The sequence below is a fragment of the Bidens hawaiensis genome, unplaced genomic scaffold (genome assembly GCF_021521415.1).
Source record: "Bidens hawaiensis isolate Kalapana, Puna unplaced genomic scaffold, B.hawaiensis_p1.1 tig00012136_1, whole genome shotgun sequence".
Taxonomy (NCBI): domain Eukaryota; kingdom Viridiplantae; phylum Streptophyta; class Magnoliopsida; order Asterales; family Asteraceae; genus Bidens; species Bidens hawaiensis.
The window spans coordinates 183,862-210,047 of record NW_027491976.1 but is presented as its reverse complement, the minus strand read 5'-3'; the positions used below and the strand labels follow the sequence as shown (position 1 = coordinate 210,047).

General features: G+C 34.6%; 3 protein-coding genes and 1 pseudogene across 4 annotated transcripts; 1 reads left to right on the top strand and 3 right to left on the bottom strand.

The window, feature by feature from the left end:
- The first annotated feature begins 1,150 nt into the window (after window positions 1-1,150).
- LOC143540046 (axial regulator YABBY 4-like) lies at window positions 1,151-2,978 on the top strand. The gene is made up of 6 exons (XM_077033211.1): window positions 1,151-1,577; window positions 1,706-1,843; window positions 1,935-2,091; window positions 2,318-2,366; window positions 2,452-2,527; window positions 2,656-2,978. Exons 1-6 carry the CDS (start codon window positions 1,392-1,394, stop codon window positions 2,743-2,745), a joined length of 696 nt encoding a protein of 231 aa, XP_076889326.1. The 5' UTR covers window positions 1,151-1,391; the 3' UTR covers window positions 2,746-2,978.
- A 1,539-nt stretch (window positions 2,979-4,517) lies between these two features.
- Window positions 4,518-6,470, bottom strand: LOC143540045 (BOI-related E3 ubiquitin-protein ligase 1-like). The gene is made up of 3 exons (XM_077033210.1): window positions 6,231-6,470; window positions 5,819-6,144; window positions 4,518-5,411 (listed from the first exon to the last, which is right to left on the bottom strand). The coding sequence occupies exons 1-3, from the start codon at window positions 6,334-6,336 to the stop codon at window positions 4,914-4,916; spliced, it is 930 nt and encodes a 309-aa protein (XP_076889325.1). The 5' UTR covers window positions 6,337-6,470; the 3' UTR covers window positions 4,518-4,913.
- A 9,887-nt stretch (window positions 6,471-16,357) lies between these two features.
- LOC143540075 (ADP-ribosylation factor 2) lies at window positions 16,358-18,730 on the bottom strand. The gene is made up of 7 exons (XM_077033227.1): window positions 18,659-18,730; window positions 17,790-17,962; window positions 17,645-17,715; window positions 17,104-17,223; window positions 16,890-17,008; window positions 16,717-16,798; window positions 16,358-16,634 (listed from the first exon to the last, which is right to left on the bottom strand). Exons 2-7 carry the CDS (start codon window positions 17,935-17,937, stop codon window positions 16,629-16,631), a joined length of 546 nt encoding a protein of 181 aa, XP_076889342.1. The 5' UTR covers window positions 17,938-17,962; window positions 18,659-18,730; the 3' UTR covers window positions 16,358-16,628.
- Window positions 18,731-20,398: 1,668 nt separating this feature from the next.
- On the bottom strand, window positions 20,399-25,709 carry LOC143540074 (phosphatidylinositol 3-kinase, root isoform-like; annotated as a pseudogene). Its single transcript, XR_013136540.1, has 18 exons — window positions 25,391-25,709; window positions 25,217-25,319; window positions 24,343-24,439; window positions 24,113-24,270; window positions 23,465-23,674; window positions 23,216-23,394; window positions 22,982-23,129; window positions 22,804-22,899; window positions 22,588-22,723; window positions 22,378-22,499; window positions 22,114-22,308; window positions 21,883-22,047; window positions 21,663-21,800; window positions 21,431-21,585; window positions 21,200-21,343; window positions 20,852-20,998; window positions 20,615-20,769; window positions 20,399-20,535 (listed from the first exon to the last, which is right to left on the bottom strand). The product of XR_013136540.1 is annotated as a phosphatidylinositol 3-kinase, root isoform-like (transcript).
- Window positions 25,710-26,186: the final 477 nt, after the last annotated feature.

The following is a 26,186-nucleotide window of genomic DNA, read 5'->3' as shown; positions in this document are numbered from 1 at the left end:
TCTCTTAAGGTTTGGTGAATTATACGATTTTCATCCAAAAAGTTTTATTTTTATTTTTATCTTTTTGCAACTGGGCCAAATCTATAACTCCGTTAGTTTTTAATGTTAAATGAGGGGAAAACCTCATTGGAATGAACGTACGTTCACTACAGAGATTACGGACTTAATTCACACAACGTATATTCATTCCATCAAAACCAATTGTGAATTTCATTGAGTTCAATTGTGAAGGTTTTAACCTTCACCTTACAATGGGATATATACTGTTTCTTATTCATATTGATGTCTTATAAATTAAGAATTATAACACATTAATATTCATATTGATGTCTTATAAATCAAGAATTATAATACACAATTGAAATTATATAGCATGCAATATTAACATTCATGATGTTAAACTACCACAAAAAAAAATAAAAAATAAAAAAAAATCAAACGCGTGATAGCATTATCAATTTGTGTTTATCCTTAAACCAGACAATTAACTCTACTTTAAACCCTAGTAATTAGTATAATTGTATCTAAAGTTCAAATTGCACGTTTCTTTCATGTGATAGTGACTTTGTGTTGAGCCATTAAGAGATAGCATTTAAATCGTTCTGCATGTTTCTAGAACTTAATTATTAAGAGGCTCCATAATCATTAATCTTAGGTATCCACCCACTAGCTAACAACCAATCAAAATTTTTTGCTTCTTTATTTTCTCCACCATCATAACTAGCTAGTTATTACAAAACGCGCTAATTAACAAGTGTGTTTGTTAAAGTATCACTGCTTACATAGGAGTGATGCGAGTGATGCGACGTTTTAACTAATTAACAGGTGTGTTTTTTAAAGTATCACTGGTTACATAAGAACATATAGGATTGCACATCCATCTAGATGTACAATCCTATATGTTCTTAAGACTTAGCAATATTCTTAATAAGTTAGGCATATGCAATACTTTAACAATCTACTGGCATAACAAGGGGACGACACACAGAAAAAAGGGGCACATCAATATTCTAGGAAATTGTAAGAGTTTTCTCACTACGAATATAACTAGTTATTATCAATACATTTGTTACATGACATCTTGATTGAGTACATGCATATCATAGATCAAGTAATCTTTTTGAGATTATGCATATAAAACATATCACACTCATGTCACTACAAACATCACACTATATGTCACTACATAACCTATAGTAAGAGATTTAATAATTACTAGTATTCTCTTAATTTAGATATGATCGATACTTATAATCCAATTAATTACAAGTATCATCCATTGCATACATTAAGTAGTTACACAGTAGTTGACACTCTACTAAATATTAACAAGCTAACTAAGTATCATGCATGAAAATGACTACATTGTTTCATTAAATGTCAGCGATTGAATGCCTATGCTTCACACTCCTATATTTGTACTTAAATATGTCAATGTGTATGCAAAGTACACCCTCCTCCATGTTCTCATCTCCATATTTCTCCCTGATATGTCAACATTGAACCATCTTGTAGACCTCCAAATGCAAGAACAGATCTGCTATGTGCAATGTGGTTTCTGCACCACAGTTTTACTAGTAATTACTCAACAAAATTACGGTTTTTTCTTTCGTATCAATTTGGTTTCGGTTTCTGTTTCGGTTTATTCTACTTATGTATGTTTATATATATCCATTTACCTGTCTTTTTTTTTCTACATATGTAGGTTTGTGTACCGTATAGGTGTTTATCTATGGTGGTTACTGTTAAATGTGGCCATTGCACAAGCTTTTTTCCAGTAAACATGTCAAGATCCTCCTTTCTTCCTCTTCATCTCATTTCTTCTGTTGATAATCAAGAAGATGTGTGTTTTTACATTTCTTTTCAGTTATTACTATATTTATCATAAGTTAAAAAAATCTTGGTTTTATGTATCATGTCTCTCTTACATGCAGCCAATGGTGGAGGCTTGTGGAAATGATCATGATGAAGAAGTTCCTAAACTAACCTTGAGCAAGCATAACTCTTCTCCTGTCATATCGTCATCGTCTTCATCAGATGAAGACAATGATCATGATGATCTTGAAGTAGTAAACCACGTCTCCAACAAGCGTAAAATTTTACTTGAATCTTCTTATATTAACCAAGAATAGATCTTTATAGGTATCCCACATGATAAAAGATTGGTTATGCCATACAAAATCACTTAAACCCTAAACCCTATATCAGTTGTATAATATTGTAATGTATTGTTTTTTTAAAATCCGCTATATATAAATATTATTTGGAACAAACCTTAGATACTATGAACTCATCTAATTTATGTGTTTGTTTGTAGCACCGGAGAAGAGGCAGCGTGCCCCATCTGCCTATAACCAATTCATTAAGTAAAGTATTCATAAAAGGCTAATTCGTGATTTCGAGTTGATTTATGTAATAATTATCCTTAACTTAGATATTGTACATTATCAGGGATGAACTCAGGAGGCTAAAGACACAACATCCAAACATGACTCATAAGCCAGCCTTCAGTGCAGCTGCCAAAAATGTATGTTTTTTTATTTCTCAAAGTACACCAAATGTACCTTTAAGGAAACAAAACAATTAATATAACACATGATCAACACATGATGATAGATGCTATGAAGTAGATTTGAAGTTTGTCTCTTGTTTCAGTGGGCTCATTCACAACCGAGTCAACAGAATGAAGAAGAAGTCAAATCAAAGGGCTCAAGTGGTGAACTTGGTTTGGACCAGACGTCTTAGCGCTAGTCGAAAAACATTTTAAAGACTAGAGGAATATTGATATATAGTTGCCTTAATTAAGTAGTTAAAAGTTTTCTTGTGTAAAGGATGTCTTGCTCCACAATTTTCATGTCCTATGTGATGTAGCTACTGCTTTATTCATTTCAATCACTTAATTTGAAGTAGTTTTTTTCTAATTAAAATTAAAACAAAGTTATGTCGTTTTCGAGCCAGTAAACGCCATGTTACTGGTAGCTAGTGTATGAGTAGTGGTTTACACCATAGTCCATAGATATAGAAGCATGGTTTTCTGTTTTGAGAACTTGCAGGTTCCTTCACAAGGCAATGGTTGGTTTATTTTAAAAAAGAAAGTATTGAAGGCAAAGAAATTAAAAGCCCTTTAAATGATATATGTGAAATTGACCCATTGAGTTAAGAACCATGAGTTGTTCTTTCTATTTTAAGAAGGTGTTAGGGGGTCCAATAGTGTGTATATTGTATCTCTTGTGAGTTATGAGGTATGTGATAGCTGGCTAGATGCTCTTTATAAGGGTTTGAAGTAGTTGTGATGCTAGAGCTTCAATAGTTCTCAATTTAAGAGTGACAAATGATTGACAAGCACACCTTGTGCCATTAATTTGTAAGTCAAACCGAAGTTGCTTATTACTTTTGTTTTTTGATTGTTAACTGATATATTTTATTTACACTTGCAATATTATAACGTGACTAGGAGAAAAGGTTACTTCATATTACATCTTTAGATATATACTAGAGGAGTGAGTGATCATGACATTGTCGTTGAATATATTTGAGGATGATAATAAATAAATATGTAATCATCTAATTTCTATGTACTCCAATATTGAATATATTTGAGTCATTTGACATGTATATGAATGTTAGAAATATATTAAATAGCCTCTTTGAGCATTGACAATTATGGTCTCTATGCTTAGGGCATCTAGTGTAATGGAATTTGATGTCCTAAAGGGCTAATGTGTAAATAATTGTGGTTAAAGATATATGAGTGAGTTAAAAAAAATCATTTACTTTAATCAAAGAACATTCTCCCAAGAAAGTTATTTCACATCAAAACATTGAAGGTTAAGTACAGTCTTATACAAGATTGTCATGACTTCATCTCCATCTCCTAACATTGAGAAGATTGGAACTTCTTCAAGCACGTATCCTGACTTGTATTCAATTTACCGCAGTTGATTAAACTAAGACTTGTATAATTGATATTTATACGTAGATGATTAAACTGGGACTTGTATAATTGCTATCATGTGTAGAATAAATCATTTCACAACCTAAACATTTGAAAACCATAGATTTTTGTTGTGATGATTTCTCTCGGTTTTTAGATAACCATCGAGAAAAGAACACTCTTAAAAGTCTTGCAAACGCTCTCTAACTAAAAGAGGTGTTTTTGTATAGGCTAGCACCATGTAAGCTGTCTATTGACAGATGAACAAGTTTCTAAGCTAACCACATTATCCTAACTTCTTGAGTTATAGACTTATAGGCTAGCACCATGTAAACATCATCATCATCTTCGTACTCAGTAAATCTCACCAATAACAAAGCTATGGTAGGGTCTGAAGAGGGTAAGGTGTAAACAACCTTACCTCTACTCTGTAGGAATAAAGAGACTGTTTTCAGTGAGACCTCTGACTCAATAGTAGTTTTGCACCATCTATTGAAATATATAAACTCAATCCCTAAGTAATTTGTGTACATATTTTAATTAAGTGTATTTGTAAGTGTACATGTATTTGCCTATATGGGCTTGCTAAGTAAGTGGGCTGCTAAACAATCCGGATAACATTGGGCTCTATGTAGATGGCTATAAAGCCTTTCCTAACGAAATAAGTCAAAACTGACCAACCAAGTTACAAAAACACCCCCTTAGACATTACACTACTGTCTAAAGCACACCTTGGGCTTTAAAGTGTCTTTAATCATTGGCTACATACATGTCATGTGTTTCTGGCATGAGTTACTAACTTTAAGAAAATAACATTAGCACCTTTCACAACATCTAACAACATGCTTCAACTTTAACTTTGATAATCAAGCAATACGCATACCGAAAACACTCCATATATAAACATAACCAAAATGTATGGGGTGGTTTCTTTGTCTCATATAAGTTATATATAACTCGTTTACTGTCGATATTCATTTCACGACAGGTACACTTCCATACCAACCGTTTTAACCATCTGGCAAACGGGACAAACACTCACAAACCCATCACATTCCTTACACAAACAAAGGTGCCTACAAGGCATTACCAAAACCGATACCTCATTCACCCTACACGCTTTACAACTAGACTTCCCCATATTACCATCCGCTACTCCTTTAGACGACACTTCAACAATATCGTTCTCTCCAAACCCTTCTTTGAATTGATCATTTCCACAGGCCAGTGCTTGTTGAAGATTTGTTTTCAGGATGTTGACCATTGACTCGTTATATTTTGCTCTGTATTGCCAGTTTTGGGCTTCGTTCGCCACTTCTTTTATTCTCTCTACAAGTTCTTGGTTTTTACAGTTAATGTTATCGATTTCCACTTGCTTTTCATGAAGTTTGTTTTCTACACCTTTCTCAATAGAAGCCAATAAAGTTGTCATGTGTCTTTGCCTTATGTCCCTCATTCCTTTCAACATATTTTCTTCCTGTTAAATAATATATATAGGTTAATTTACTATGCTATACAAAAAATTGCATAAAACAATAACATTTACAATGTTTGATTAAGTTATAACCACTTTTGACTTGACATATATCAACACGAGTCAAGGAAAAAAGTAAACTTAGTCAAAATTATTACTCCCTCCGTCAAGTGTCATGGTTTGAAAAACACAAAGTTCCAGGTAGATTGAATGATTACTTTTTTTCTTACCAAATGACAATAATGCCCTTAGAAGTTGGGTCCATCAATATTGTTTATTAAAGCTAGTTATGTGTTTTTAAGGGTAAACTTGGAAACTGGCTAATAAACTTTGAAAGTGGACATTTGAAATGAGACAAATAAAATAAGAAATGTGGATACTTTTAATGGGACAAAGTGAGTAAGCGTTACCTGAATCGTAATGAATCTTTTAAACTCTTCATTGTGCCGATCAAGTTCAGTTGTAATGCTATAACCAATAGAAGACATAAGTGACGGTGCTAATGTCATACTTGCGCTAGCAGAAGTGATTGACGAATTCCATTCCTCGTCATCATAAGATAACTTCAAACCAGTTGATACTTTGTGCGGGTTCAAAATACTCGAAGGGCGATCAAAATCATCGTGATAAAAGTTATTATTTAATGACATTTGAAGCTTCTTTTGCATAAACATATCGTCAACTTCCCTTTGACGTTTGTTGGAGCGAAAAGCAGGACTATTGTGGTCATAATGCACTGGATGAATATAAAAGAATACGAGTAACGTTATAAACTATAGAGTTTAAATGTTGTTTTAGTCTTTTAGAAGGATAGAGATTTACCGTTTCCAAATAACTGCAACTTATTTGAAGTGTTTGATGGATATTGTAAAAGGTGTTCATCAACAAAGACGGGGACCAAGGAATTGTTGTTACTTCCTCCGAACATCTTCGACAAATGCTTTATACAGAAACAATCCACCTGCAAAAAGAATAATAATAATAGCAAAAGGAATTAGAATTTGAAGTGCACAAGACCACAAGTTGCCAATTTCTAAAGCAATTCCTTTTGTTTACACCATTCAAAATAATGCTACCAGCAGCATAAGATTCCCACAATATTTCACAAAATATAAAATATTTTGAGTATGATGCAACTCATTGTGTATCTGTAACAAGAAGATCATAATATATGAATGCAGGACCGTTCACAAGGCGAACAGAACCGAGTAGAGCTTGCTCATGCTTGGCCCGTTTACAAACCAAGCCGAGCGAAAATTGAACAAGCGTTTTCCAAGCATTGCCCGGCCAGTTTACAAACCGATTCAAAACCTAATGAGCACTTTTTAGTTGAGCATCAAGCAAGTTTCTAAGAATAAAAAAAATATATAAAAATAACTAAAAACGATAGTTCGAGCCAACTGAGCCGAACTGAGCGTACCTATGCTCGTTCTTGGCTCGTTAAAAAACCGAAACAAAATCAAATGAGCATTTTCCAGCAGTTATGAATGTCCAAGTCTAAAATTAACGATGCAAGTCATCAATTCAGACATAATGATGCATCTCATTGTATATATGCACCAATAAGATCCTAATAGACGATGCAGAACTGTTCACAAGCCGAACAAAACTGAACAAGAGATTGCTCGTGCTTGGCTCGTTTACAAACCAATCTGAGCAAAAACTTAACAAGCATTGCTCGGCTCGTTTACAGACCGATCCAAAACCTAACAAGCATTTTTCAATTGAGCATCGAGCGAGTTTCTGAGCATTATTTATAAATATAAATTAACTAAAAAAAATAGTTCAAGCCAACCAAGCCGAACTGAGCGTACCTGGGCTTTTTAACAAACCGAACAGCAGTTATAAATGTCCAGGTCCAAATTTAAGAACTCAGACACTAGTGATTTAACTAAATAACTATTATGCTAAACAAATGCTCCGAAAAATACCAACCCTACAATCCGATCAAGCAATCGAGTCCTTGATCATAAAAACTAAAAAACTCATAGCTTAAACATCTCAGTAATATATATTTTCTAAATCAAATTACTATTATCACATCCAAACAATTACAATAAAGTGGCAGGTAAACCTGCAACAACAAAATAACCAAACTAATTATATTATCATCATACCATAAGAAAATCAGAAAAATCATGATCGGATATTAGCAGATGAATCTAATAATATATCACCAACCACAAGATGATCAAACAATCAATCAATCAATCAACATAATAATAATAATAATAATACAAATCGATCCTGCAAAACTATAAACTCAAATCACTTAAAAGAATTCAATTCGATAACATACCTAGAGTTGAAGAGAGAATAACTGATCAGACGGAAGTTGAGAGAAAAATATAAATAATAAAAACCGGTTTTGTTGTTGTTGTTGTTGTTGTTGTTGTTCTAATAACGTATTTTTATGGTGACAGTGGAACAGACAGGACAAAAAGTAAAGGCGGGTAAATACGTATACTGTGGGACCCACCAAACACGCCACCCTCGATTCACCAGATCTTTCTCTTTTTTCTATTCTTTTTTTTTACTTTGAAATTTACCCTATTACCCTTGGATTATGAAAATTGATATTGTTTAATTTGGTATATATATTACTAGCTTTTATCTTCTCGTATTACGGTTTTTTTTACTTTATTCGTTTATAATAATTTTAAGGGCTATCTGGCTTTAGTGAAACTCATATTCATGAATTCGGGTCAAATGTATGAGAGACTTTCATATACAAATAAAGTAATCTGATGTCTTGAGAAAAAAAGTAGGGAGTTTTAAAGGTTTCGTTTATATATATTTAAGATTTAAATCATTTTATTAGGATTAAGGGAAGTATATTATTACTAAATTTTAGATCATTTTAATTTATTATTATTTTTTGTAATTTATTTGTATTAATGTTTTGATTAGCTGTATACTTAAGTATGTTTAATTGGATTTAGGAAAGTATATTATGACAGATTTTTGGATTCATTTAGTTTAGTTGTAAACTTTGATTGTGATTTATTTTGTAGCACCGGATCTTAAGCACCGGATTTTTGGATTCATTTAGGTGTTGAAGGAGAGTTCTTAACACCGGATCTTAACAAAGGGATGTCTACTAATACGGAGGTGGTTCGAGACATCGAGGGAGAGTCTGAGGAGGCCTCGATGATTGGTAGAGGTATAGATCTGGTGCAACATCAAGGTCCGATTGAGGTGGAGTTGGAGAAGACCATTGCGCTGAGTAAGGCGTTAGGCGTTGAGAATTTGCAAGATTTTGATTCTAATGTTAGAGAGGTTCTTGTTTCCGAAGGCTATCAAGATGGTGTTCAATGAATGTTTTTTCTCTGAACATCCGTGGGTTAGGGAGTTCTAGCAAAGCCGATTGGATTCGAGGTCTTCGAGTCCATCACGAGATTAGTTTTATTGTCTTACAAGAGTCGCAATTTGTTTCCTTGGATTCTGTGGATGTGGGTCGGTTTTGGGGTTATGGTGAGTATTCTTTTGATTGGGTTCCCTCATCTGGAAGGTCGGGTGGGTTATTATCGATCTGGGATTCTCAAGTCTTTCGTATGGAAAGGGTGGTCAAGAATAATAATTGGCTTCTTGTTTCGGGCACTGTGAAAGGAAAGAGTAGCTCATATCATATTCTCAATGTTTATTCTCCTCAAAATCTAGTTACTAAAAGAGCTCTTTGGGGGGAAATTCGTGATTTGATCGAGGAGGGTAATGGGAGGTGGATTGTGGCAGGAGATTTTAACTCCGTTCGGTGTGCTGAGGATAGGCGGAATTCTTTGTTTAATGTGGGTGAGGCCGATGAGTTTAACGACTTCATCGATGATTCGAATCTTCACGAGTACTCCTTGAAAGGGAGGCGTTTTACTTTTGTCGCAGGAAATAAATTAAGCCGTATTGACAGAATCTTCGTTAATTGGGATTTTTTTATGGAATGGCCGTGTGCGGAGTATATTGCTCTCGAGAGGAATAAGCCGGATCATAGTCCGTTGGTTTTGAAAATTGGTTCTTCCAAGAATTATGGTCCCAAACCGTTTAGGTTTTTCAATTCATGGCTTGGTAAAGAGGATTTTGGGACGTTGGTTAAGAAGACGCTTGTTGATGGCTCGTTTCATGGTTCTCCGGACGCGAGATTGCTGTATAAATTTAAAGCTTTGCGTGCTGCTATTACTAGATGGGCGATCGATTGTAAAGCCAAAGAAAAGGAGGAAAGGGTTTTATTGGAGCAAGAGTTGCGGGACTTGGACCAAACCTTGGAGGTCCGGGATTTGTTGGAAGTAGAGACATGGTCTTTAAGCGAAATTAAAAGACGGCTAGGCGAGTTGGATAATCATTACTACCGGGATTTGAAGCAAAAGGCTCGTTGTAATTGGGCGATTCATGGAGACGAAAATTCTCGATTTTTTCACGGTTTTATTAATAAACGTAAAGTTTCAAATTATTTTCCGGGTTTGGAAGTGAATGGGGCGTGGGAAACAAACCCGGTTCTCATTAAAAAGGAAGTTTTGCGATTCTTTGCTGGTAAGTTTAAAGAATCTATTACACTCCGGCCTCGGTTGATTGGATATGGGTTTTCGGTCTTGTCTTCGGTGGAGGCGGATTTTTTGATCAGTGATTTTTCCGTGCATGAGATCAAGAAGGCGGTTTTTGATTGCGGTGGTGACAAAGCTCCTGGGCCGGATGGTTTTAATTTTAGGTTCATTCGGTTTTTTTGGGAGTTGTTCGAGAAGGATTTTGTGGATATTCTTGATCATTTTCATAAGGTTAAAAGTTTTTGCTCGGGGGTTGGTTCGTCTTTTATCACCTTAATTCCTAAGGTAAACAATCCGTCTTCTTTGGGGGATTTTAGACCGATAAGTCTCATTGGTTGTATCTTAAAGACTGTGTCGAAGGTGTTAGTGAATCGACTCAAAACGGTTATGAATAAGATTGTCTCAGAGCATCAGTCGGCTTTCTTATCCGGGAGATATATTCTTGATGGCCCTTTGGTGGCTAGTGAGGTTATTGCTTGGGCTAAAAAGAGGGAAAGAAGAATTTTTATGTTCAAGATTGACTTCGATAAAGCCTTTGATAATGTGAATTGGGAGTTCTTGTTGTCGGTTCTTTCTCAGATGGGTTTTCCTTCGGTCTGGTGCGATTGGATTAGTGGTATCTTGTTGGCGAGCAGATCGTCTGTTCTTGTTAATGGATCTCCTACTTTCGAATTTGGATGTCATAAAGGCATTCGTCAAGGTGACCCGCTATCGCCTTTTCTTTTTATTATTATGATGGAGGCTTTTTCAGGTATGTTGAAACAAGCCTGTGATATAGGTGCGTTTCATGGTATTACTCTTCCTAACGAAGGTCCTACTTTATCCCATCTCTTTTATGCGGATGATGCTATGATTATGGGAGAGTGGTCTTCTTTTAATTTTGATAACTTGAAACGTATTCTTCGCATATTTTACTTGTGTTCGGGGCTAAAGATTAATCTCCATAAATCAGTGTTATTTGGAGTAGGTGTAGAAGATGGTGAGATCGATATCCAAGCCGGTTTCATGGGTTGTAAGCCGGGTAGAATCCCGTTTACTTATCTTGGGATTATGGTTGGAGCTAACATGAATAGGGTGGTTAATTGGGAACCGGTTGTGTCCAAGTTCAAGAAGAGGCTTTCTAAATGGAAAGTTAATTCGTTATCTATTGCTGGTCGGTTAACCCTTATTAAATCGGTGCTGGATAGTCTTCCCACTTATTACTTTTCGCTTTTTAAGGCACCCAAGAAGGTTAACAATGATTTAGAAGCTTTGATGAGAAGGTTCTTATGGGGAGGTTCGGATGAAGTGAGGAAGATGTCTTGGGTGGCTTGGGAGGTAGTCACCAAACCTATAAAAGAAGGGGGTTTAGGTATCGCTCGTTTAGAGGTTAATAATCAAGCGCTGATTACTAAATGGCTTGGGAGATTTCTAAATGACCAGCACGCGATGTGGAGAAGAGTAGTGTTGTCTATTCACGGGACCTCGCGCTGTTGGGGGCTTGCTCCGGTTAATAATGGGGTTCCCGGGGTTTGGAAGAATTGTGTTATGTTCTGGAACAAATTTAAGGTTGATGGTGTGGGTTTTAATAGAGTGATCCGGGCCACAGTCGGGAATGGTCGCCAAGTTAGGTTTTGGACGGATTTGTGGTTGGGTTCGGCGCCGGTTATGGACAAGTATCCGTCCTTATATGCGGTAGAAAAACATAAAAATGTCTTGTTAGCTGATCGGTTGGTGGTCACTGGATCTTCTCGTCGCATTGTGTGGGATTGGCTTAGAGCTCCTTGCTCCCATCAGGAGGTCAGCGAGAAGCAGGAGTTGGAAGATCTCCTTCAAGGGGTGGTGATGGTTGACCGTGAAGATTCATGGTCTTGGGCGGTTGGTAGCTGCAAAGAGTTTGAGGTTTCGGCGATTAAAAGATGGATGGTGCGGTCCGTTGTGGACGCTGGGAGTTCCAGTTTCCAATGGAGCGATTGGGTCCCGAAAAAATGTAATATTTTTATGTGGAGGGCCGTTCAGGATAGCCTTCCAACCAAGCAGGCTTTAGCTAGACGTCATTTGTATTGTGATGATCATAGTTGCGCTTTATGTGAGAGTAATGAGGAATCGCTCGAGCACTTGTTAACCGGGTGTTCCATTTCTATGGCCGTTTGGAATGCGATTGGTTCATGGTGCAACATCCCTAGACTATTTGTTTTTCATGTCAATGATTTGGTGGAAGTGCATAAGGTTTGTGGTGCGACGGGGAATAAAAGGTTGATTATTCATGGAATTGTCATCATTACTTGTTGGAGGATTTGGCGGGCTAGGAATGAAAAGATTTTTTCGGGCAAGAGCACTAACGTGGCAGAAATGGTTGCGGATATAAAATCTTTGGGTTTTCTTTGGTACAAAAATAGATCTAAGATAGGGGTGGTGGATTGGAAAAATTGGTGTTTATTTGATGTAACGTGATTGTTGGTTTTGGTTTTTGGATTTCAGCGTCTTTCTCCGTCTTGGTGATAGTCGTTGGTTGTGTCTTTTTTTAATGAAAGTCAATTTTCAAAAAAAAAAAAAAAATTTATTTTGTAGCAATGTTATGTTACCGAATTTAATTTTTCTACTTAATTATCATTATTCTTTGATTGTGTATTTGTATTTGCTAAAGAAAAGAATGTATTTAATTATGGCATTGATTTGCATCCAGATACGTATAAAGTGGTAATCACGATACAAGATATAAGCTTATTTTGTGAAATAAAATAAATGACTTAAATATAGAATAAGAAAATAAATAAATATGGATTAATTTTTATTAATTAGCCAAGAAATGTTTCACAAAGGAAATAAAATTACTGTAAAAGCAATGAAAATTTGAGAGAAATAAAAAGTTAAATTTTGAAATTGATTTTTGATGATCGTGTTGCCCTACATTTAATATAGGTATAATAAGTGTATAAGAGTTAAATTGCATGGAAATAATAAATGCTATGAATGAATGTAGGAAAAAGAGCGGTGGTCGGTCCGATGCCCAGGGACGGATGTACGAACAATGGTGGGGCCCACCATATAGTTTTGGGGCGGGTAAATGCTGGCCGATGAGAAAACGACGACCCATAATATTAGGTTTTTTCTCATTTATAAACTTTTGTTCGGACTTGTCTATGATCGTTTGAAACTTCGGTCTCTTTAGTTTGTTGATTTTTAATCTATATCAAGGTGTGTGTGATATGCGGTGGGGTTTAGTATAAAAAACACTAACCTAGATCCACAACAACCCAATCACAATTCAAGCCGAAACCAATGTTGATCGGGTGGTACGAACTGAATATGGAAGCTTACCCATTGGTGATGGTGTTACCGGTCTACTTGAAGCAAACCGAAGGGCCAAACCTAAGTACGTTAAAAGTAATTAGACTCTTGGTTAGTAAATATAATTTGTTTACTAAATGGGTCAACTGAACATGATATGTTTAATAAACATGCTAATCCGAGTATCAAACACTACATGTATTGTTTTAGAAAGTATATTTAATATAATGTTAACATTTAAAGTTTGATAGTTTATTATTTTATGTTATTGTAATTTTCTTCATTCAACTCTTCATATTAAGCAATTTATTCATCATTTTCTAACTCTAGTGATTCTTACTTCCTCATTCTCCAATATTTTCCATGGATCTTTAACCTCAGCAAAATATATAAAGGTTTGTTAATTAAGAATAAGATAACATGGACGAGAACAATTGAAAAGGCAACAAGTTATAAATATCATTTGAGCTAAAGTAATTGTTGGTGATTTAATATCATGAAGCTATTTGAGTAATCGGATTTACATGTAGACCAAATGAGAAACCATACTATACATTATTACAAAGTTAGGACTTAGAAGGTGTACACCACACTAGTCAAATAATATTGTAACTTTGATATTGAGAACCTAAATATATTATGAGGGGTCCCAGGACCTTGGCAGGATGAAAGGGTTGGACCCATGCGGCGCCCAAGGGCAAAGCCAATAACTGGGTCGTATCGGCTAACAAAAAGGTTATTTAGATGGCAAGTGATCCACATGTATGGCAAAAAGCTGCCTTAAAGATACTTCATTATAAATGTGTAAGATCGACATGGATGACAAAAGGTACATGAAAATGATCTTTTAAAGATGTTGTTCGGTAGTAAACTATTTGTCGGTAGTGACTTTGAACATCATTAGTGTTAGTGAAGGTCAGTTGTGACTATTGACTCCGGTAGTAAAACGAAAGATGGAATGATCGATAGCAGATGCGGAATTTCAGTAGAATTATAGTTTTTTGGTACAGAGTCTTGACGTTTCACCTCAATCTTGGTGTTGATTCAACACCTATATATGGACATCATTTGGTCTAATTTCATCATCAAAATTCATTCGAATTTTAAAGATTATAACATCTCACTCTTTGAAAGAATTTTATGTCAAATCTGTTTAATGATATCGTTATACACGAAATACATTAATCCAAAAACGAATTTCACTCTTTTGAGGCACAATTTTCCTTCCCTTGAATTTGGGGCAATTTAGAGACAAGTTTTATTTAATTAAGATAGTTGCACCTAACAACTAGGAAAACGAGACCCAACCCAAGCATCTAGAGTAGTTTATTAAACCGAATTCTGGTGAGATATTTTGAATATTGGATCTGAAAAAGTTGAGCTATAATGGGTTGCATTAGGTATAAAAAGAAATGTATTAGTATATTACATTAAATTTGATATTTCAATAAGATGGAAACTTTCATGAAAAAGAAATACATCAAAATATGGAGGAGACAACGTGTCGGTGCTTTTCCTTAGCAATAAATTAAGAATATAAATGTTTAAAAGAATGTGTGTTGCAATAGAATAGGTGGAAGGCCCGGTCCCACCTACCAAGTATATTTCATTGGTAATTTTGTTTTTGGTTACACGCAATAGTTAATATCAAACATGTTTTGGGGAGAAGACCATAACAAGTATATTTCATTGGTAATACATACAAAGATTTTTCTGAACGGGTCATTCAAATTCTCGTAATAGCTAATGTCAAATGTGTTTAGAGAAGAAGACCATAGTTCAAATCCTGACATAAGGTAGATCATTCAATCTCATAGTAATTAATATTCAAATGAGTTTAAATATGAGTGTTTGCTTCTCCTTGACAACCAAAACACAATAGTGGTATTTGAGGTTATAATGTTCTTTATAAACCTAATATTCTCTTATTAAAGGAGTCCAGACCTTAGAATTTTAGATGCTAAAAGAGCATATTTTTCAAAGATTGTTGGTCCCTTAAATGGTCAAAATTGGATTTCTGGAGGCATCTGATTTGTACCATATTTGTGATTTGGACTTGATTATTGACAAGTATTTTAATTTCTTGATAGACAATTCAACATGATGCTAGAATTTTCTTTCATGGTGTATTATTCGTTTATTTATTAAATAGTAAAAGCATTTTCGATGCTTTTAGTTTAATCAATTATTAGATGTAAATGTCATGTGGTTCTTGTGTAGTTTAATATAAATTCAGATAATGGCAACAAACTCTATAAGATTGTTTTCGTCTAACGGTAATAACTCACACCAGTTAGAAACTTTTATGTATGGTAGATTCGATAGTCCGACAATAAGTAATCATCTGACTATATGTTATATGTTGATGACATGATATTATTTTCGTACGAATGAAGAGTAAGTTGACAATAGAACTTGTCATCAATGATCAAACCCCTTTTGAAGGATACGGTGAATGCATAAGTCACACCTTGGTTAATGTTTGTTATTTAACATTCAAACGATTATAATAAATTGGCAGTTAAACGCGCTACAAACTCCAATTACAAATATCTAAGAAGTTCAATTGTGAAAATTGTTCTATAGCAAGTACTCTCATTGATTTAAATATGAAGCTTAGGCCAAACAAATAATCCAAAATTACAATGTGGATAACCAAGGTCATTAAATGGTGTATGAAGTAATAAGACATTACTTGTTTTGTGTCATTAACAGCAATATGCAGGTTTACTTAAAGGTGCTTCATGGCCAATGAACAAGGAGTGAACAAACCAGGGCAATCTTTATCAATGAACATCCAACGAATTCTCAGTGACAAACAACCATGAACAAAATAACAGACCATAGTTCAATAACAATCTATCTTCGAGTCTCTTATTACTGGTTTTTAACAGGAAACCGAACCAATTACTGCATTTGCGGGTTCAAAATGTAGAAAGTCATGTACATATTATCTTCGCTTAGTCAAATATATTGACGGGTTCAATACATAAGAGTTAAGACACTTCGGTTCTTAAATATTTGAAATTTCTTCAAAGATGATTTCATAAAACCCAAATCATGTATAATACCAAATACTTATTTTGACGAATGTAACATGTACGATCCGAACTATTATCACAAAATTTATCTGATTACAACACAATTAGAGAACATGCAATATGAAAAAACCGACGGAATAAAAGAGTTTCACGAAATGGACACATAACAAACAACATTGAAATCTAACAACCACAAGAACTCAACCTCTTACTACTTGAGAAACAAGAACCACCTACCTAACACATACTTGAAATCCAAACAATGCTTTCGATAAACACTACACTTGTATATAAAAAACAAAATACCTTCTCAAACAAACAAGTTCCAAAACCAGTAATGAAAACCGCCAAACATCGACCCTCATAATCAACCATCTGCCTCATGCCTGCAACAAAAATGCCATACAATTAACATTCTGACAAACAAACAAACATGTTTTAAGGTCTCACAATTGTAGCACTACTCGCCTTGTTTGCTATGTTGTTGGAAAGCCAATCAAGTCCTTCATAAAGTCCCTCTCCAGAGGTTGCGCAAGTGCTCTGGATGTACCTGAACAAAAGATAAAGATGAGCATGTTTAAACAAAACTGAAATAATAATAATAATATCATGTTACGATAAAAGCTTTTAATCTGTATTACCAGTGGCGTTGTCGAAGGGAGTGAAGACCGAGCTTATCAGTAATTTCAGCAGCATTCATTGCATTCGGGAGATCTTGTTTGTTAGCAAATACAAGAAGAACTGCATCTCTCAACTCATCCTGGCATAATTAAGTAAAAAATAGCATTCAAGTAACTATATAACAACTTAAAAGTAGCAACTATATAAAATGAACTATAAAAAATGCAAACTTGCCTCGTTCAACATCCTGTGCAGTTCATCTCTAGCTTCCACAACTCTGTCCCTATCATTGCTATCAACCACAAAGATAAGACCTTGGGTGTTCTGGAAGTAATGCCTCCATAGTGGACGGATCTACATATCAAACACATGATTACAAGCAATTATATAGCATTCAACCAAAACAAGATTAGGGTTTTTCTTATGAAAACATCTATATCTATGCTCTCTAATAAAAGGCTACAAGTCTTGCCACTTGTCACTCCTAGATTAAACCTCATCATTTTTAACAAATTTATAATGGTAAAATAATAGTTACCATTCTTAAAATTTATGCTTCAAAATTTGTTATTTTAATATTTACTTCCTATTTTTTTTCCAAACATTTGATATTTATAAATTGTTTTAAAGACTATTGTTCGACTGTATTAATAGTGTTTAACAGGTTTATTGTTTCTTATATACTGATTATTTATTAAATAATGTATTTTCAAGAACCACTCGTGTAGTACACGGGCCTCAAACTAGTATATTATAAAGTAAATGGAATATCTACCTTGTCCTGACCCCCGACATCCCACACAGTGAAGCTAATGTTCTTGTACTCGACAGTCTCAACATTAAAACCTGCAAAGAATAACCTCATTAGCTATTAAACTTCTAACTCTGATTATAGGTGTAAGTTGTAGCTAAATGATTACCTATGGTAGGGATAGTGGTGACGATCTCACCGAGCTTGAGCTTGTACAAGATGGTAGTCTTACCAGCTGCATCGAGACCAACCATCAATATACGCATCTCTTTCTTGGCAAAGAGCCGGCTAAAAAGCTTAGTGAAAGTTAGCCCCATCCTATCCTCTTGCTAGCGAGGATCCCTACAATCAACACCGCCACTTAATCAAAACCATTAAATCTAAAAATAGCAAATCGCAACTAAAACTTTCAGTGTGGCAATTTCCAGAATGTAAACTAATCCATCACATCCGACATACTTTATTAGTTTATTACTTAATTATATAAAGCTAGTGTAGTTCAAAAGAATCTTCTAAAATTCACTGATTTACCGTTAAAACAGTATTAAAATCCCAACAGAAGACTGTATATTAAAATCTTCAAAACGGTAATTAAACATAAAGTTAATATTCATGATCAGATCCTAAATTCAAACTTAGCAGGCTTAGCAGGCATAATATAATTGTTAAACCTCAGCAACATAAAGTTTACAAAGCCGTAAATCAGATCGGATGCATCGTGTCGCTTTACAGAATCTATCTACGAGACGATGCATCCGTAAAACGGATCTGATTAAAGTTTATAAAACAGTAATCAGATCGGATCACAAAAACCTAAAAATGCGTAAACCTAATCGGCAATTCCACCAATTCTACCAATAACATCACTTGCAACCGCATAATTTCAAATCAAGGCTACAAAATGATCCAGATGTCATTCAATTGCATAATAAAACACATAATTACAGGCAATTTTAACGCAATTAGCAAATAAAATGATGACCTAGAATATATTATGAATCAAGGTAATAAACTGTTAAGATCTGGGTCTGGATTTACCTGAGAAAACTAGAGGTGGTTGTTGGTGATGGATCCACCGATCGATTCGTAGAGAGAGAATAAGAAGAAAAATGGAGATAATAAATAAAAGTGATAATGAATATGAGGAGGAGGAGGAGGTTATATAACCCCAAACCCGCGTATTCATGTTAACCATTAATTAAACATTTTCCTAGCACTTGTTTAGTTTACTTGTTTTAAAAATGTAGCTAGGGGAGTTCGGTCATCTACCTCTTGTGACTCACCTTCACTAATTACTATACGAGCCGATATGAGCTTGTTCGTTGGCTCGCTTAAACTGAGATGAGCCTGGCTCACCTCAAACCAGTCCTTCGCACAATTGTTAAATTAGTAACAACATTAACTATAGTAGTTAACGTCAAGGTTGCAAAAGTCGCTAGGCGGACCCTAGGCGGTTAACTGGAGAGTTGGGTGTACTCGGGGAGTACTCGGATCGGAGAGTACTCGGAAATGGTAAATATAAAGATAATTAACTTTTGGATATTATGTATATGTCAAATATCATAAGTTTGCTAATATTTATAACAAAATGAGTGAATATCAATATGAATAAAATAAATGCATTTTTAAATAGTAAATTAATCTAAAAGTATTTAATCATTAGTTAAAAAAAATGATATTCTTTTTTCAATATTATAGAAATATGAATTATGTTTTATTTTTTAAGTCAAAATCGGTCAAAGTTGACCAACTAGATGTGATTCTGGCTGAGGTTGACCACCTTTGATCGATTCTTAGTAACTAGGCGGAGTTAAAAAAACTACCCTTGGCGCCATACCTTGTAGCGAATACTCGGGGAGTACTCGACCTTGTAGACCTACTTTTACAACATTGGTTAACGTACATATAAAATTAGTGTGCTAATTGTGATAGTCAAGTAGAGTAATTATAAACAAGTAGCGTAATTATGTGATTTAATTTTATAATGTAATTAGATAATTACTCTACTTGATTCTCACAATTAGCACGTTAATTTCATTTGATTTGATCCAAACCCTAGTTATATAACTATTCCGTGACTTTCGTATCTTTTTTCTAGCATTTTTTGTTAGTTTTCTACCGTTGATAACTAACATAAAATTGATAATCTGAAGCACTTTAAAACTTTTCGCCACCTTAGCCATACACAATCTCTCTCCCATTCTTCAAAAAAATGTATATTAACATCTCTTTGGGCACCAACTCTTTGCGCAACTTGTTTTTTCAGATCTTCAAAGACACAACTACAATGGAAGACCACGAATAAACCAACAAGTACTGTTTTCTTCTCCTAGTGGCACTCCAATGAAGAGAAATCATGAAACTGACTCCCACTCTGGGTTCTTGCTAAAAACAGTCACCTAAACCTTGGTCGTAACACGCCCCAACCCTAGTCAAGATGAGATGATGACGATGACAGCAGAGTTAGCAAGTTGCTTGACGTGAATGCCTTGGCTTTAAAACTAAGGGTTTAGTTGTGTTCTTTTTTATTGTGTGGTATGCGGAACATCATTTATCGGTTTTTATGTTATTTTTGGTCTATTGTTGGACCGGGGAGGTCGTTAAAAGCAGTGTTTTTTAGAGTATTTTATTACTTAAAAAAAGGGAGAATTTTTAAGCAAATCACCAAATGTGTTATCCTACCTGAAAACATGTATACCACAGCGACATTATGGCATCGATAAAAATAAAAAAAAAATATTAAAGAAATCGAAACCGTCCCTAACGTAACCTTGTTGTATAGTCCTGGTTTTTACCATCTAAGCCATCAGGAAATGCCAACATCTTCTACAAACTAATTAAACCGATAACACACGTAGATATGAGCATTATTTACAACCCTATACAAATTTGTTTTTCCAAGACCCCTTTGCAACCTGAAGAAAAATCGACACATGAATCAATAAAATAGACAAATACTTTTAACAAAACAATATGACAAATAATAAACAAAACCTGTGTATGACCAATAATCATCTCCAATATTGTGCCCAACGATGAATTGTCTCAACCATTTGAGGAAACAACGCACTAACGCTCTCGTTAATAAGATCCTGGAAGAAATGTATGCACTCTTCATCATCTAAGTCCAAACGAAGCTTCTCTTGAAGCTACAAGAATTAACAAAGATCCAAGTTATAGTATAGTTACATTTACAAAAATAAAATATACAAAAGACGGGATAAAATGCACCTTTAAAATTCCTTCTCGGGATCAGAAGCTATATCGGGAATGTTGGAACCCGCCATTAGATGAAAGAGATTCAAAATCAAGTTACTTGATTTACGAAGAATGTTATACGCCTCGCAACAATATGATTTAAACCTTGTATAATATTGGCTGCAGAAAAATAATAAAAAAAGTTGATACTTGTTGCATCATGAAAAGGTTAATAATAATAATAATAATAATAATAATAATAAATAATAATAACAATAATAATAACAATAATAATAATAACAATAATAACAAAATAATAATAATAATAATAATAATGATGATGATGAAGATGATGATGATGATGATATATTATCAAAATACCTTTCTGCACCACCCATTGCCTCCACCATTTCTTTGCAAAGCTTCATAGGTGGAGGAAACGGCTTTGGATCACGACCCAAAATATAACCAAAATCAACATGAAAAAGGCGGCCATCATCCCTAAGTAAAAGATTATCCAGATGTCTACACATGCAAAATAACGAGTACAAGTTAAGGGATCGTTTGGTTTGCAGAATTAGTATGAATTGGAATATGAAGTCTAAGTTTAACCTGTCTCCAATGCCGAGTATGTATGTGATCACCGAGTATCCTGCACAGCTTTTAATAAAAGTTTCAAGACACGTGGCTGTTATCCCAAACGGTCCCTCTTCATCCGGATGACACTTCTGCAAGTAGCTTGTAATACTTCGGTGTTCCGAAAGAATCTACAGACAACCAAAATTATTAAACTCATTAAAAAAATATTTTAATGACAGTGTCATTTGACCAAAAAAAGTCAAACCTGAGCTAGAGACTTGGATGGTATGAATTCCATCATGCCTTCATCATGGCCCGTTGCTAACACCCTGTATGGTGTTAAATGTAAATCAAGATTTTCCAATTTAAGTAAACGGTCCATTAATGACACCATTTGAACAACCTACAAGAATAACCAAACACACATCAATTTTCTAGCCGGGCCCACGAAGAAAAAGTATAAAACTAAAGGTCAAATTATATACCAATTGATCTTGTCGAAGATCTTTCTTGAAAATAATCTTTAAACATCCACCACTAGACGTTCTAAACGCGAGACGTAAAGGATGCAATGCACTTTTGAATATTGATGAATCTGATGGAATGATTCCCGTGATCAGAACCGTGGGTGCCAAAGGTGATCGTATAGGCTAAAAATGTAAGAAGTTTAGTGTCACATCAGTCATTAGAATCTAGAAGCTTCAAGAATATATTACCTCGTCAAAGTATGTAAGTTCACTAAGAAGGCCCGAAAGAAGGTGGCGAAGCTTTTCAATTTTCTTTTGCGTACCGCCTCTTACGTTTCTTACATCTCTCATTATCGAACAAAGCTGAGCTGTCAATTCTGTTTGGCGGACCAAACTTTGCCATAATTTAAAACCATCTCCACCATCATACGCCCCCATTCCCAACTGTAAAATCAAAAGTAAAGTGAACACGATGCCATGCCAGCTAGATACCACATGCAAACAGAATCTTACCTTAATCATATTTTCTTCTAGCATTTCATAGGTACAATAAAAACGTTTTGCGTATGCGGGGTCGTGAAGTTCAACAGCAACATACCATCTAAGGAAACTAGCAAACTCGATGTTCGTTAATGCTGCCAATCCAATAAAAAAATATATCAGATTCCAGAATGTTGGAAACTAATTTTTTAAGATTCAAATTCAATTTTATAGATGGCATACAACGCTGCACGAGAAACTGAGAAAGACGAGATTTATCCGAGCGTTCAAACCGCATAGCTTGAACCAGTTGAAGTAAATAGCATTGAAGCTCTTCATCATCGGCCCGTTCAAGGACACGAACCGCATGAGCCCGAACCTGTTGATACAAGTCAAAATCAGTGTTTAACCGTCAAAATTGAACTTTAACATGTGCTGTCATATGTGTTGAAAACATACATCTTCACTCTCGAAAACAGGAGACAAAAGCTCTAATGCATCACATACATCAATCATTTCCCATCTTCCCATCAATTCAATCGCCTGCTTCGCTTCCTATAAAAATGAAAAGATTCATATATAGATACACAGATCACTATGTTGGTTACTTATTGGAGGTGGGGTGGGGGGTATGTACCTGAACATCACTCCATTCGACACATCGAAGAAACTTTGTTAAAGCGCGTTTCTCTGACATTAACGAGAAACGGAATTTCCACAATAACTATCTCTCGTCTCCACTCAAAGTTCGTGTTGGTGGGTACTTTAATATTCTTTGTATTGACCAAATAAGTAAAAAGCATACAATGATAATAATAAAAATAAATAACTAAACTTTTTTGAAATATGAATAATTATGAAGAAAACTTACTTCCGTTCAGTAGAGCTGGGCTTAAGATCTCTATCAATGATACCGCGGTTCAAACTCCTTGCAAGCTTTAATTGTTTGTGCTCAGACGGGTTGATTTTCCCGACTTCTGGATCCCACACGGTAACCAGTTCATTACTTGAAGTTATAGATGCTGGCATTAATAAATTTGGCCCCGATTCCTAAAATGTCACAGCACAAGTGTCAAAAGACAATCAACATAGTTCATGTATCAAATTATAAAATTCACACCTGTAGAACAACTCGATGTTCAAAACTGCAGAAATCTACAAGCACATACAAATGATTACTCCTGTTTTTACTGCTTTCAAGATCTTTAATCTTTTCCATAGATTTAAAAGCAAGACGGTCCAACCAATCGACTCGTTGGATTAGACCCCGTTCATACTTATTTACAAGCTTCTCCAAACACTCCAATTCCCCTCGTTCCTCTTTAGGAACCTAAGCATATCAATAGCATGTAATTAGTGAGAAATTCGACCGTATCTTATTATAATAAGTAACTTGGTTTGCCACATGTCAACTTCTGGTGAAGTCTAGATTTTGTTTCCTGCCTCTCTTTATCTCTCTAATAAATTATTAATATTTAATAATTAAATATCTAAAATTTGTTCTAATAGTTTATTGAAACTTACTAATTCATAAAAAGATTTCATTATATCTTATCTTAAAATATAATTCTAAAATCTTCATTCTTTGTTATTTATAATTCTTAAATCTTTGTTATTTCTTATTTCACCAATGGTTGATGACATCCAACATACGTATCTTCATAAAAATTGCTGGTTTACAACAGGTTGGATTTATTCAGCCCGTGTAATACATGGGTTTCTAACCTAATAAATTTATAAATACGAACATATAACGTGTTTACAAAACCTTTCCAGGGGTAGTGGAGTGAATCGACCCGTCTGCATCTTTTCCTTTCCAAAGCCTAAGTTTATGCTTCCCGGTTTTGAGTTTTTTTTCACATTAAAAAAATGGATAGTGGCCCCACCAACCAAACTCTCATCTTTCCCACACGAAACATCCCAAACCTACAATCAGAAAAGTATTAGTCTAATGACATGAAAGTCGTATAAACAAATATGGTAAAATTAATAACTTACGGTTACTGCAAGCTGAGAGTTGGCAGTTAAGTCTCGATATTTGGTGCTTAATGTAATGAGTTCACCCCAACAAAAGGGTGGACCAGAAGATTCCAGCCTGAACATAATAGTTTTATTATTAATCAACAAAAGTTGTGATACAAACTAAACTGGTGTGAGAGAGGGGAGTAAGCAAAGCTTAGTTTTTCAACTGGTTAACAATTCTAACTGTAATACACGTTTAAGTACCCAAACCAACTAACTGACCTAACGAACTATTACAAAACACCACTTACTGTATTTAGTACCATTTATTCCATTACAAGTTGTAACGACTGAAAATGAACCGAACGACCACGAACGAGGGCATGTTCTGGTTCATTCATTTGAATTTAACAGACAGAAACACGAGCAGTTAAACGGGCATATTTACTTGTTCATGTCCGTTCTTTAGAAAAATGATCATGTTCGTGTTCGTTTATATCCGTTCATTAACATTTTAAACGAACAGTTCATGAACATAACTGAACGCAAATGAACGAATAAAAATGATCACAAACAAAGAATAATAAACGAACACCATGTTTAAATATCTTGGAAGAAAATGAGAGAGGCCGAGAGCTAATTCCCAAATATGAAGATGCAGCTAGGGTTGGATTACTAACAGTCTAACACGTTAAAAGTTATATAATTACACAGTTGAACAAGTTAAATTAATATATATGAAACAATATATGAACAAATATAAACGAATGTTCACGAACGTAAATGAACAAACAAAACATGTGCTCATGTCCGTTTGTTTATAAACGAACTTCCGCCACTGAAAGTTTGTTCCTTTACAGGCCTATAAGTTAAGAAGATATAAATTAAAAAAAACAATGAAAAATGTAACCTTGTTCTCATGGGCAGCCCAAACGGAGCACCATCAATATACAATCCACACTCAACATAAAGCTCAGGTTTTTTATCATCAACAACACCATTACCTATCTCCCCTGCATAAATCCAAGATATCTGATCACACCCCAAACTATCAAATTAGGGCTTGATTTAATATAAATTATACCTGGTTTTGATGAACTGGAATTGGGTAAATGGCCTTCAAGCTTTTCGATTCTGAAAGTGACTGGAAGATTAATGTCACACGACAAGAAGAATCGAAACTCGTTTCCGGTCATTACTTTTTTCAATGGGTTCATTCAATTAAACTGATTTCATTCATTAATTAGGGTTTTGATGATCTGGGTTGTGATTGTTTAGTGGGTTGAAAAATAAAGATAAGATGGTGGATTCGCGTGTAGTGCAGGTTACAGCTTCGTTGAGGAAGATGACTACAGACTGGATCAATCAAACTGAAACAAAACGTATATGTATAGGTTTCGTTTTTGTTCATTTTTATTATTATTTTTAAGATTATAAGAGGCAGGGTAAGTTATTATATAAAAAGCAAAAAAAACGAGGAAAGAGAATTATTTATAGTCTGACAAAAAAAACCACTAAAAAAGTTAAAAGTAAATAAATAAATCTTAACTCAAAATATAATATAAAACTAAAAAAAGTAAAAATACAAAAATGTTTTCACCGTCTTTTTCGTTCTCATAAAAAAAACACAACGGTAAGTGAAAAAAGTCGTTGTGTCTTTTTGTTTATCATTGTGTTTTGTGTTTATTTTCGTCATTGATTTTGTCTTTTTTCTTGACATTATGTCTTTTTCTTTATATTGTGTTATATTACTCAACCTTATGCTATATTTTGCTCAACATTGTGTTATATTTTGCGATCTACAGTGTCTTTTTTAGTTATAAGTGTGTCTTTGCTCGACATTGTGTCTTTCGTCAATTTTTTTGTATTTTTTTAACGTG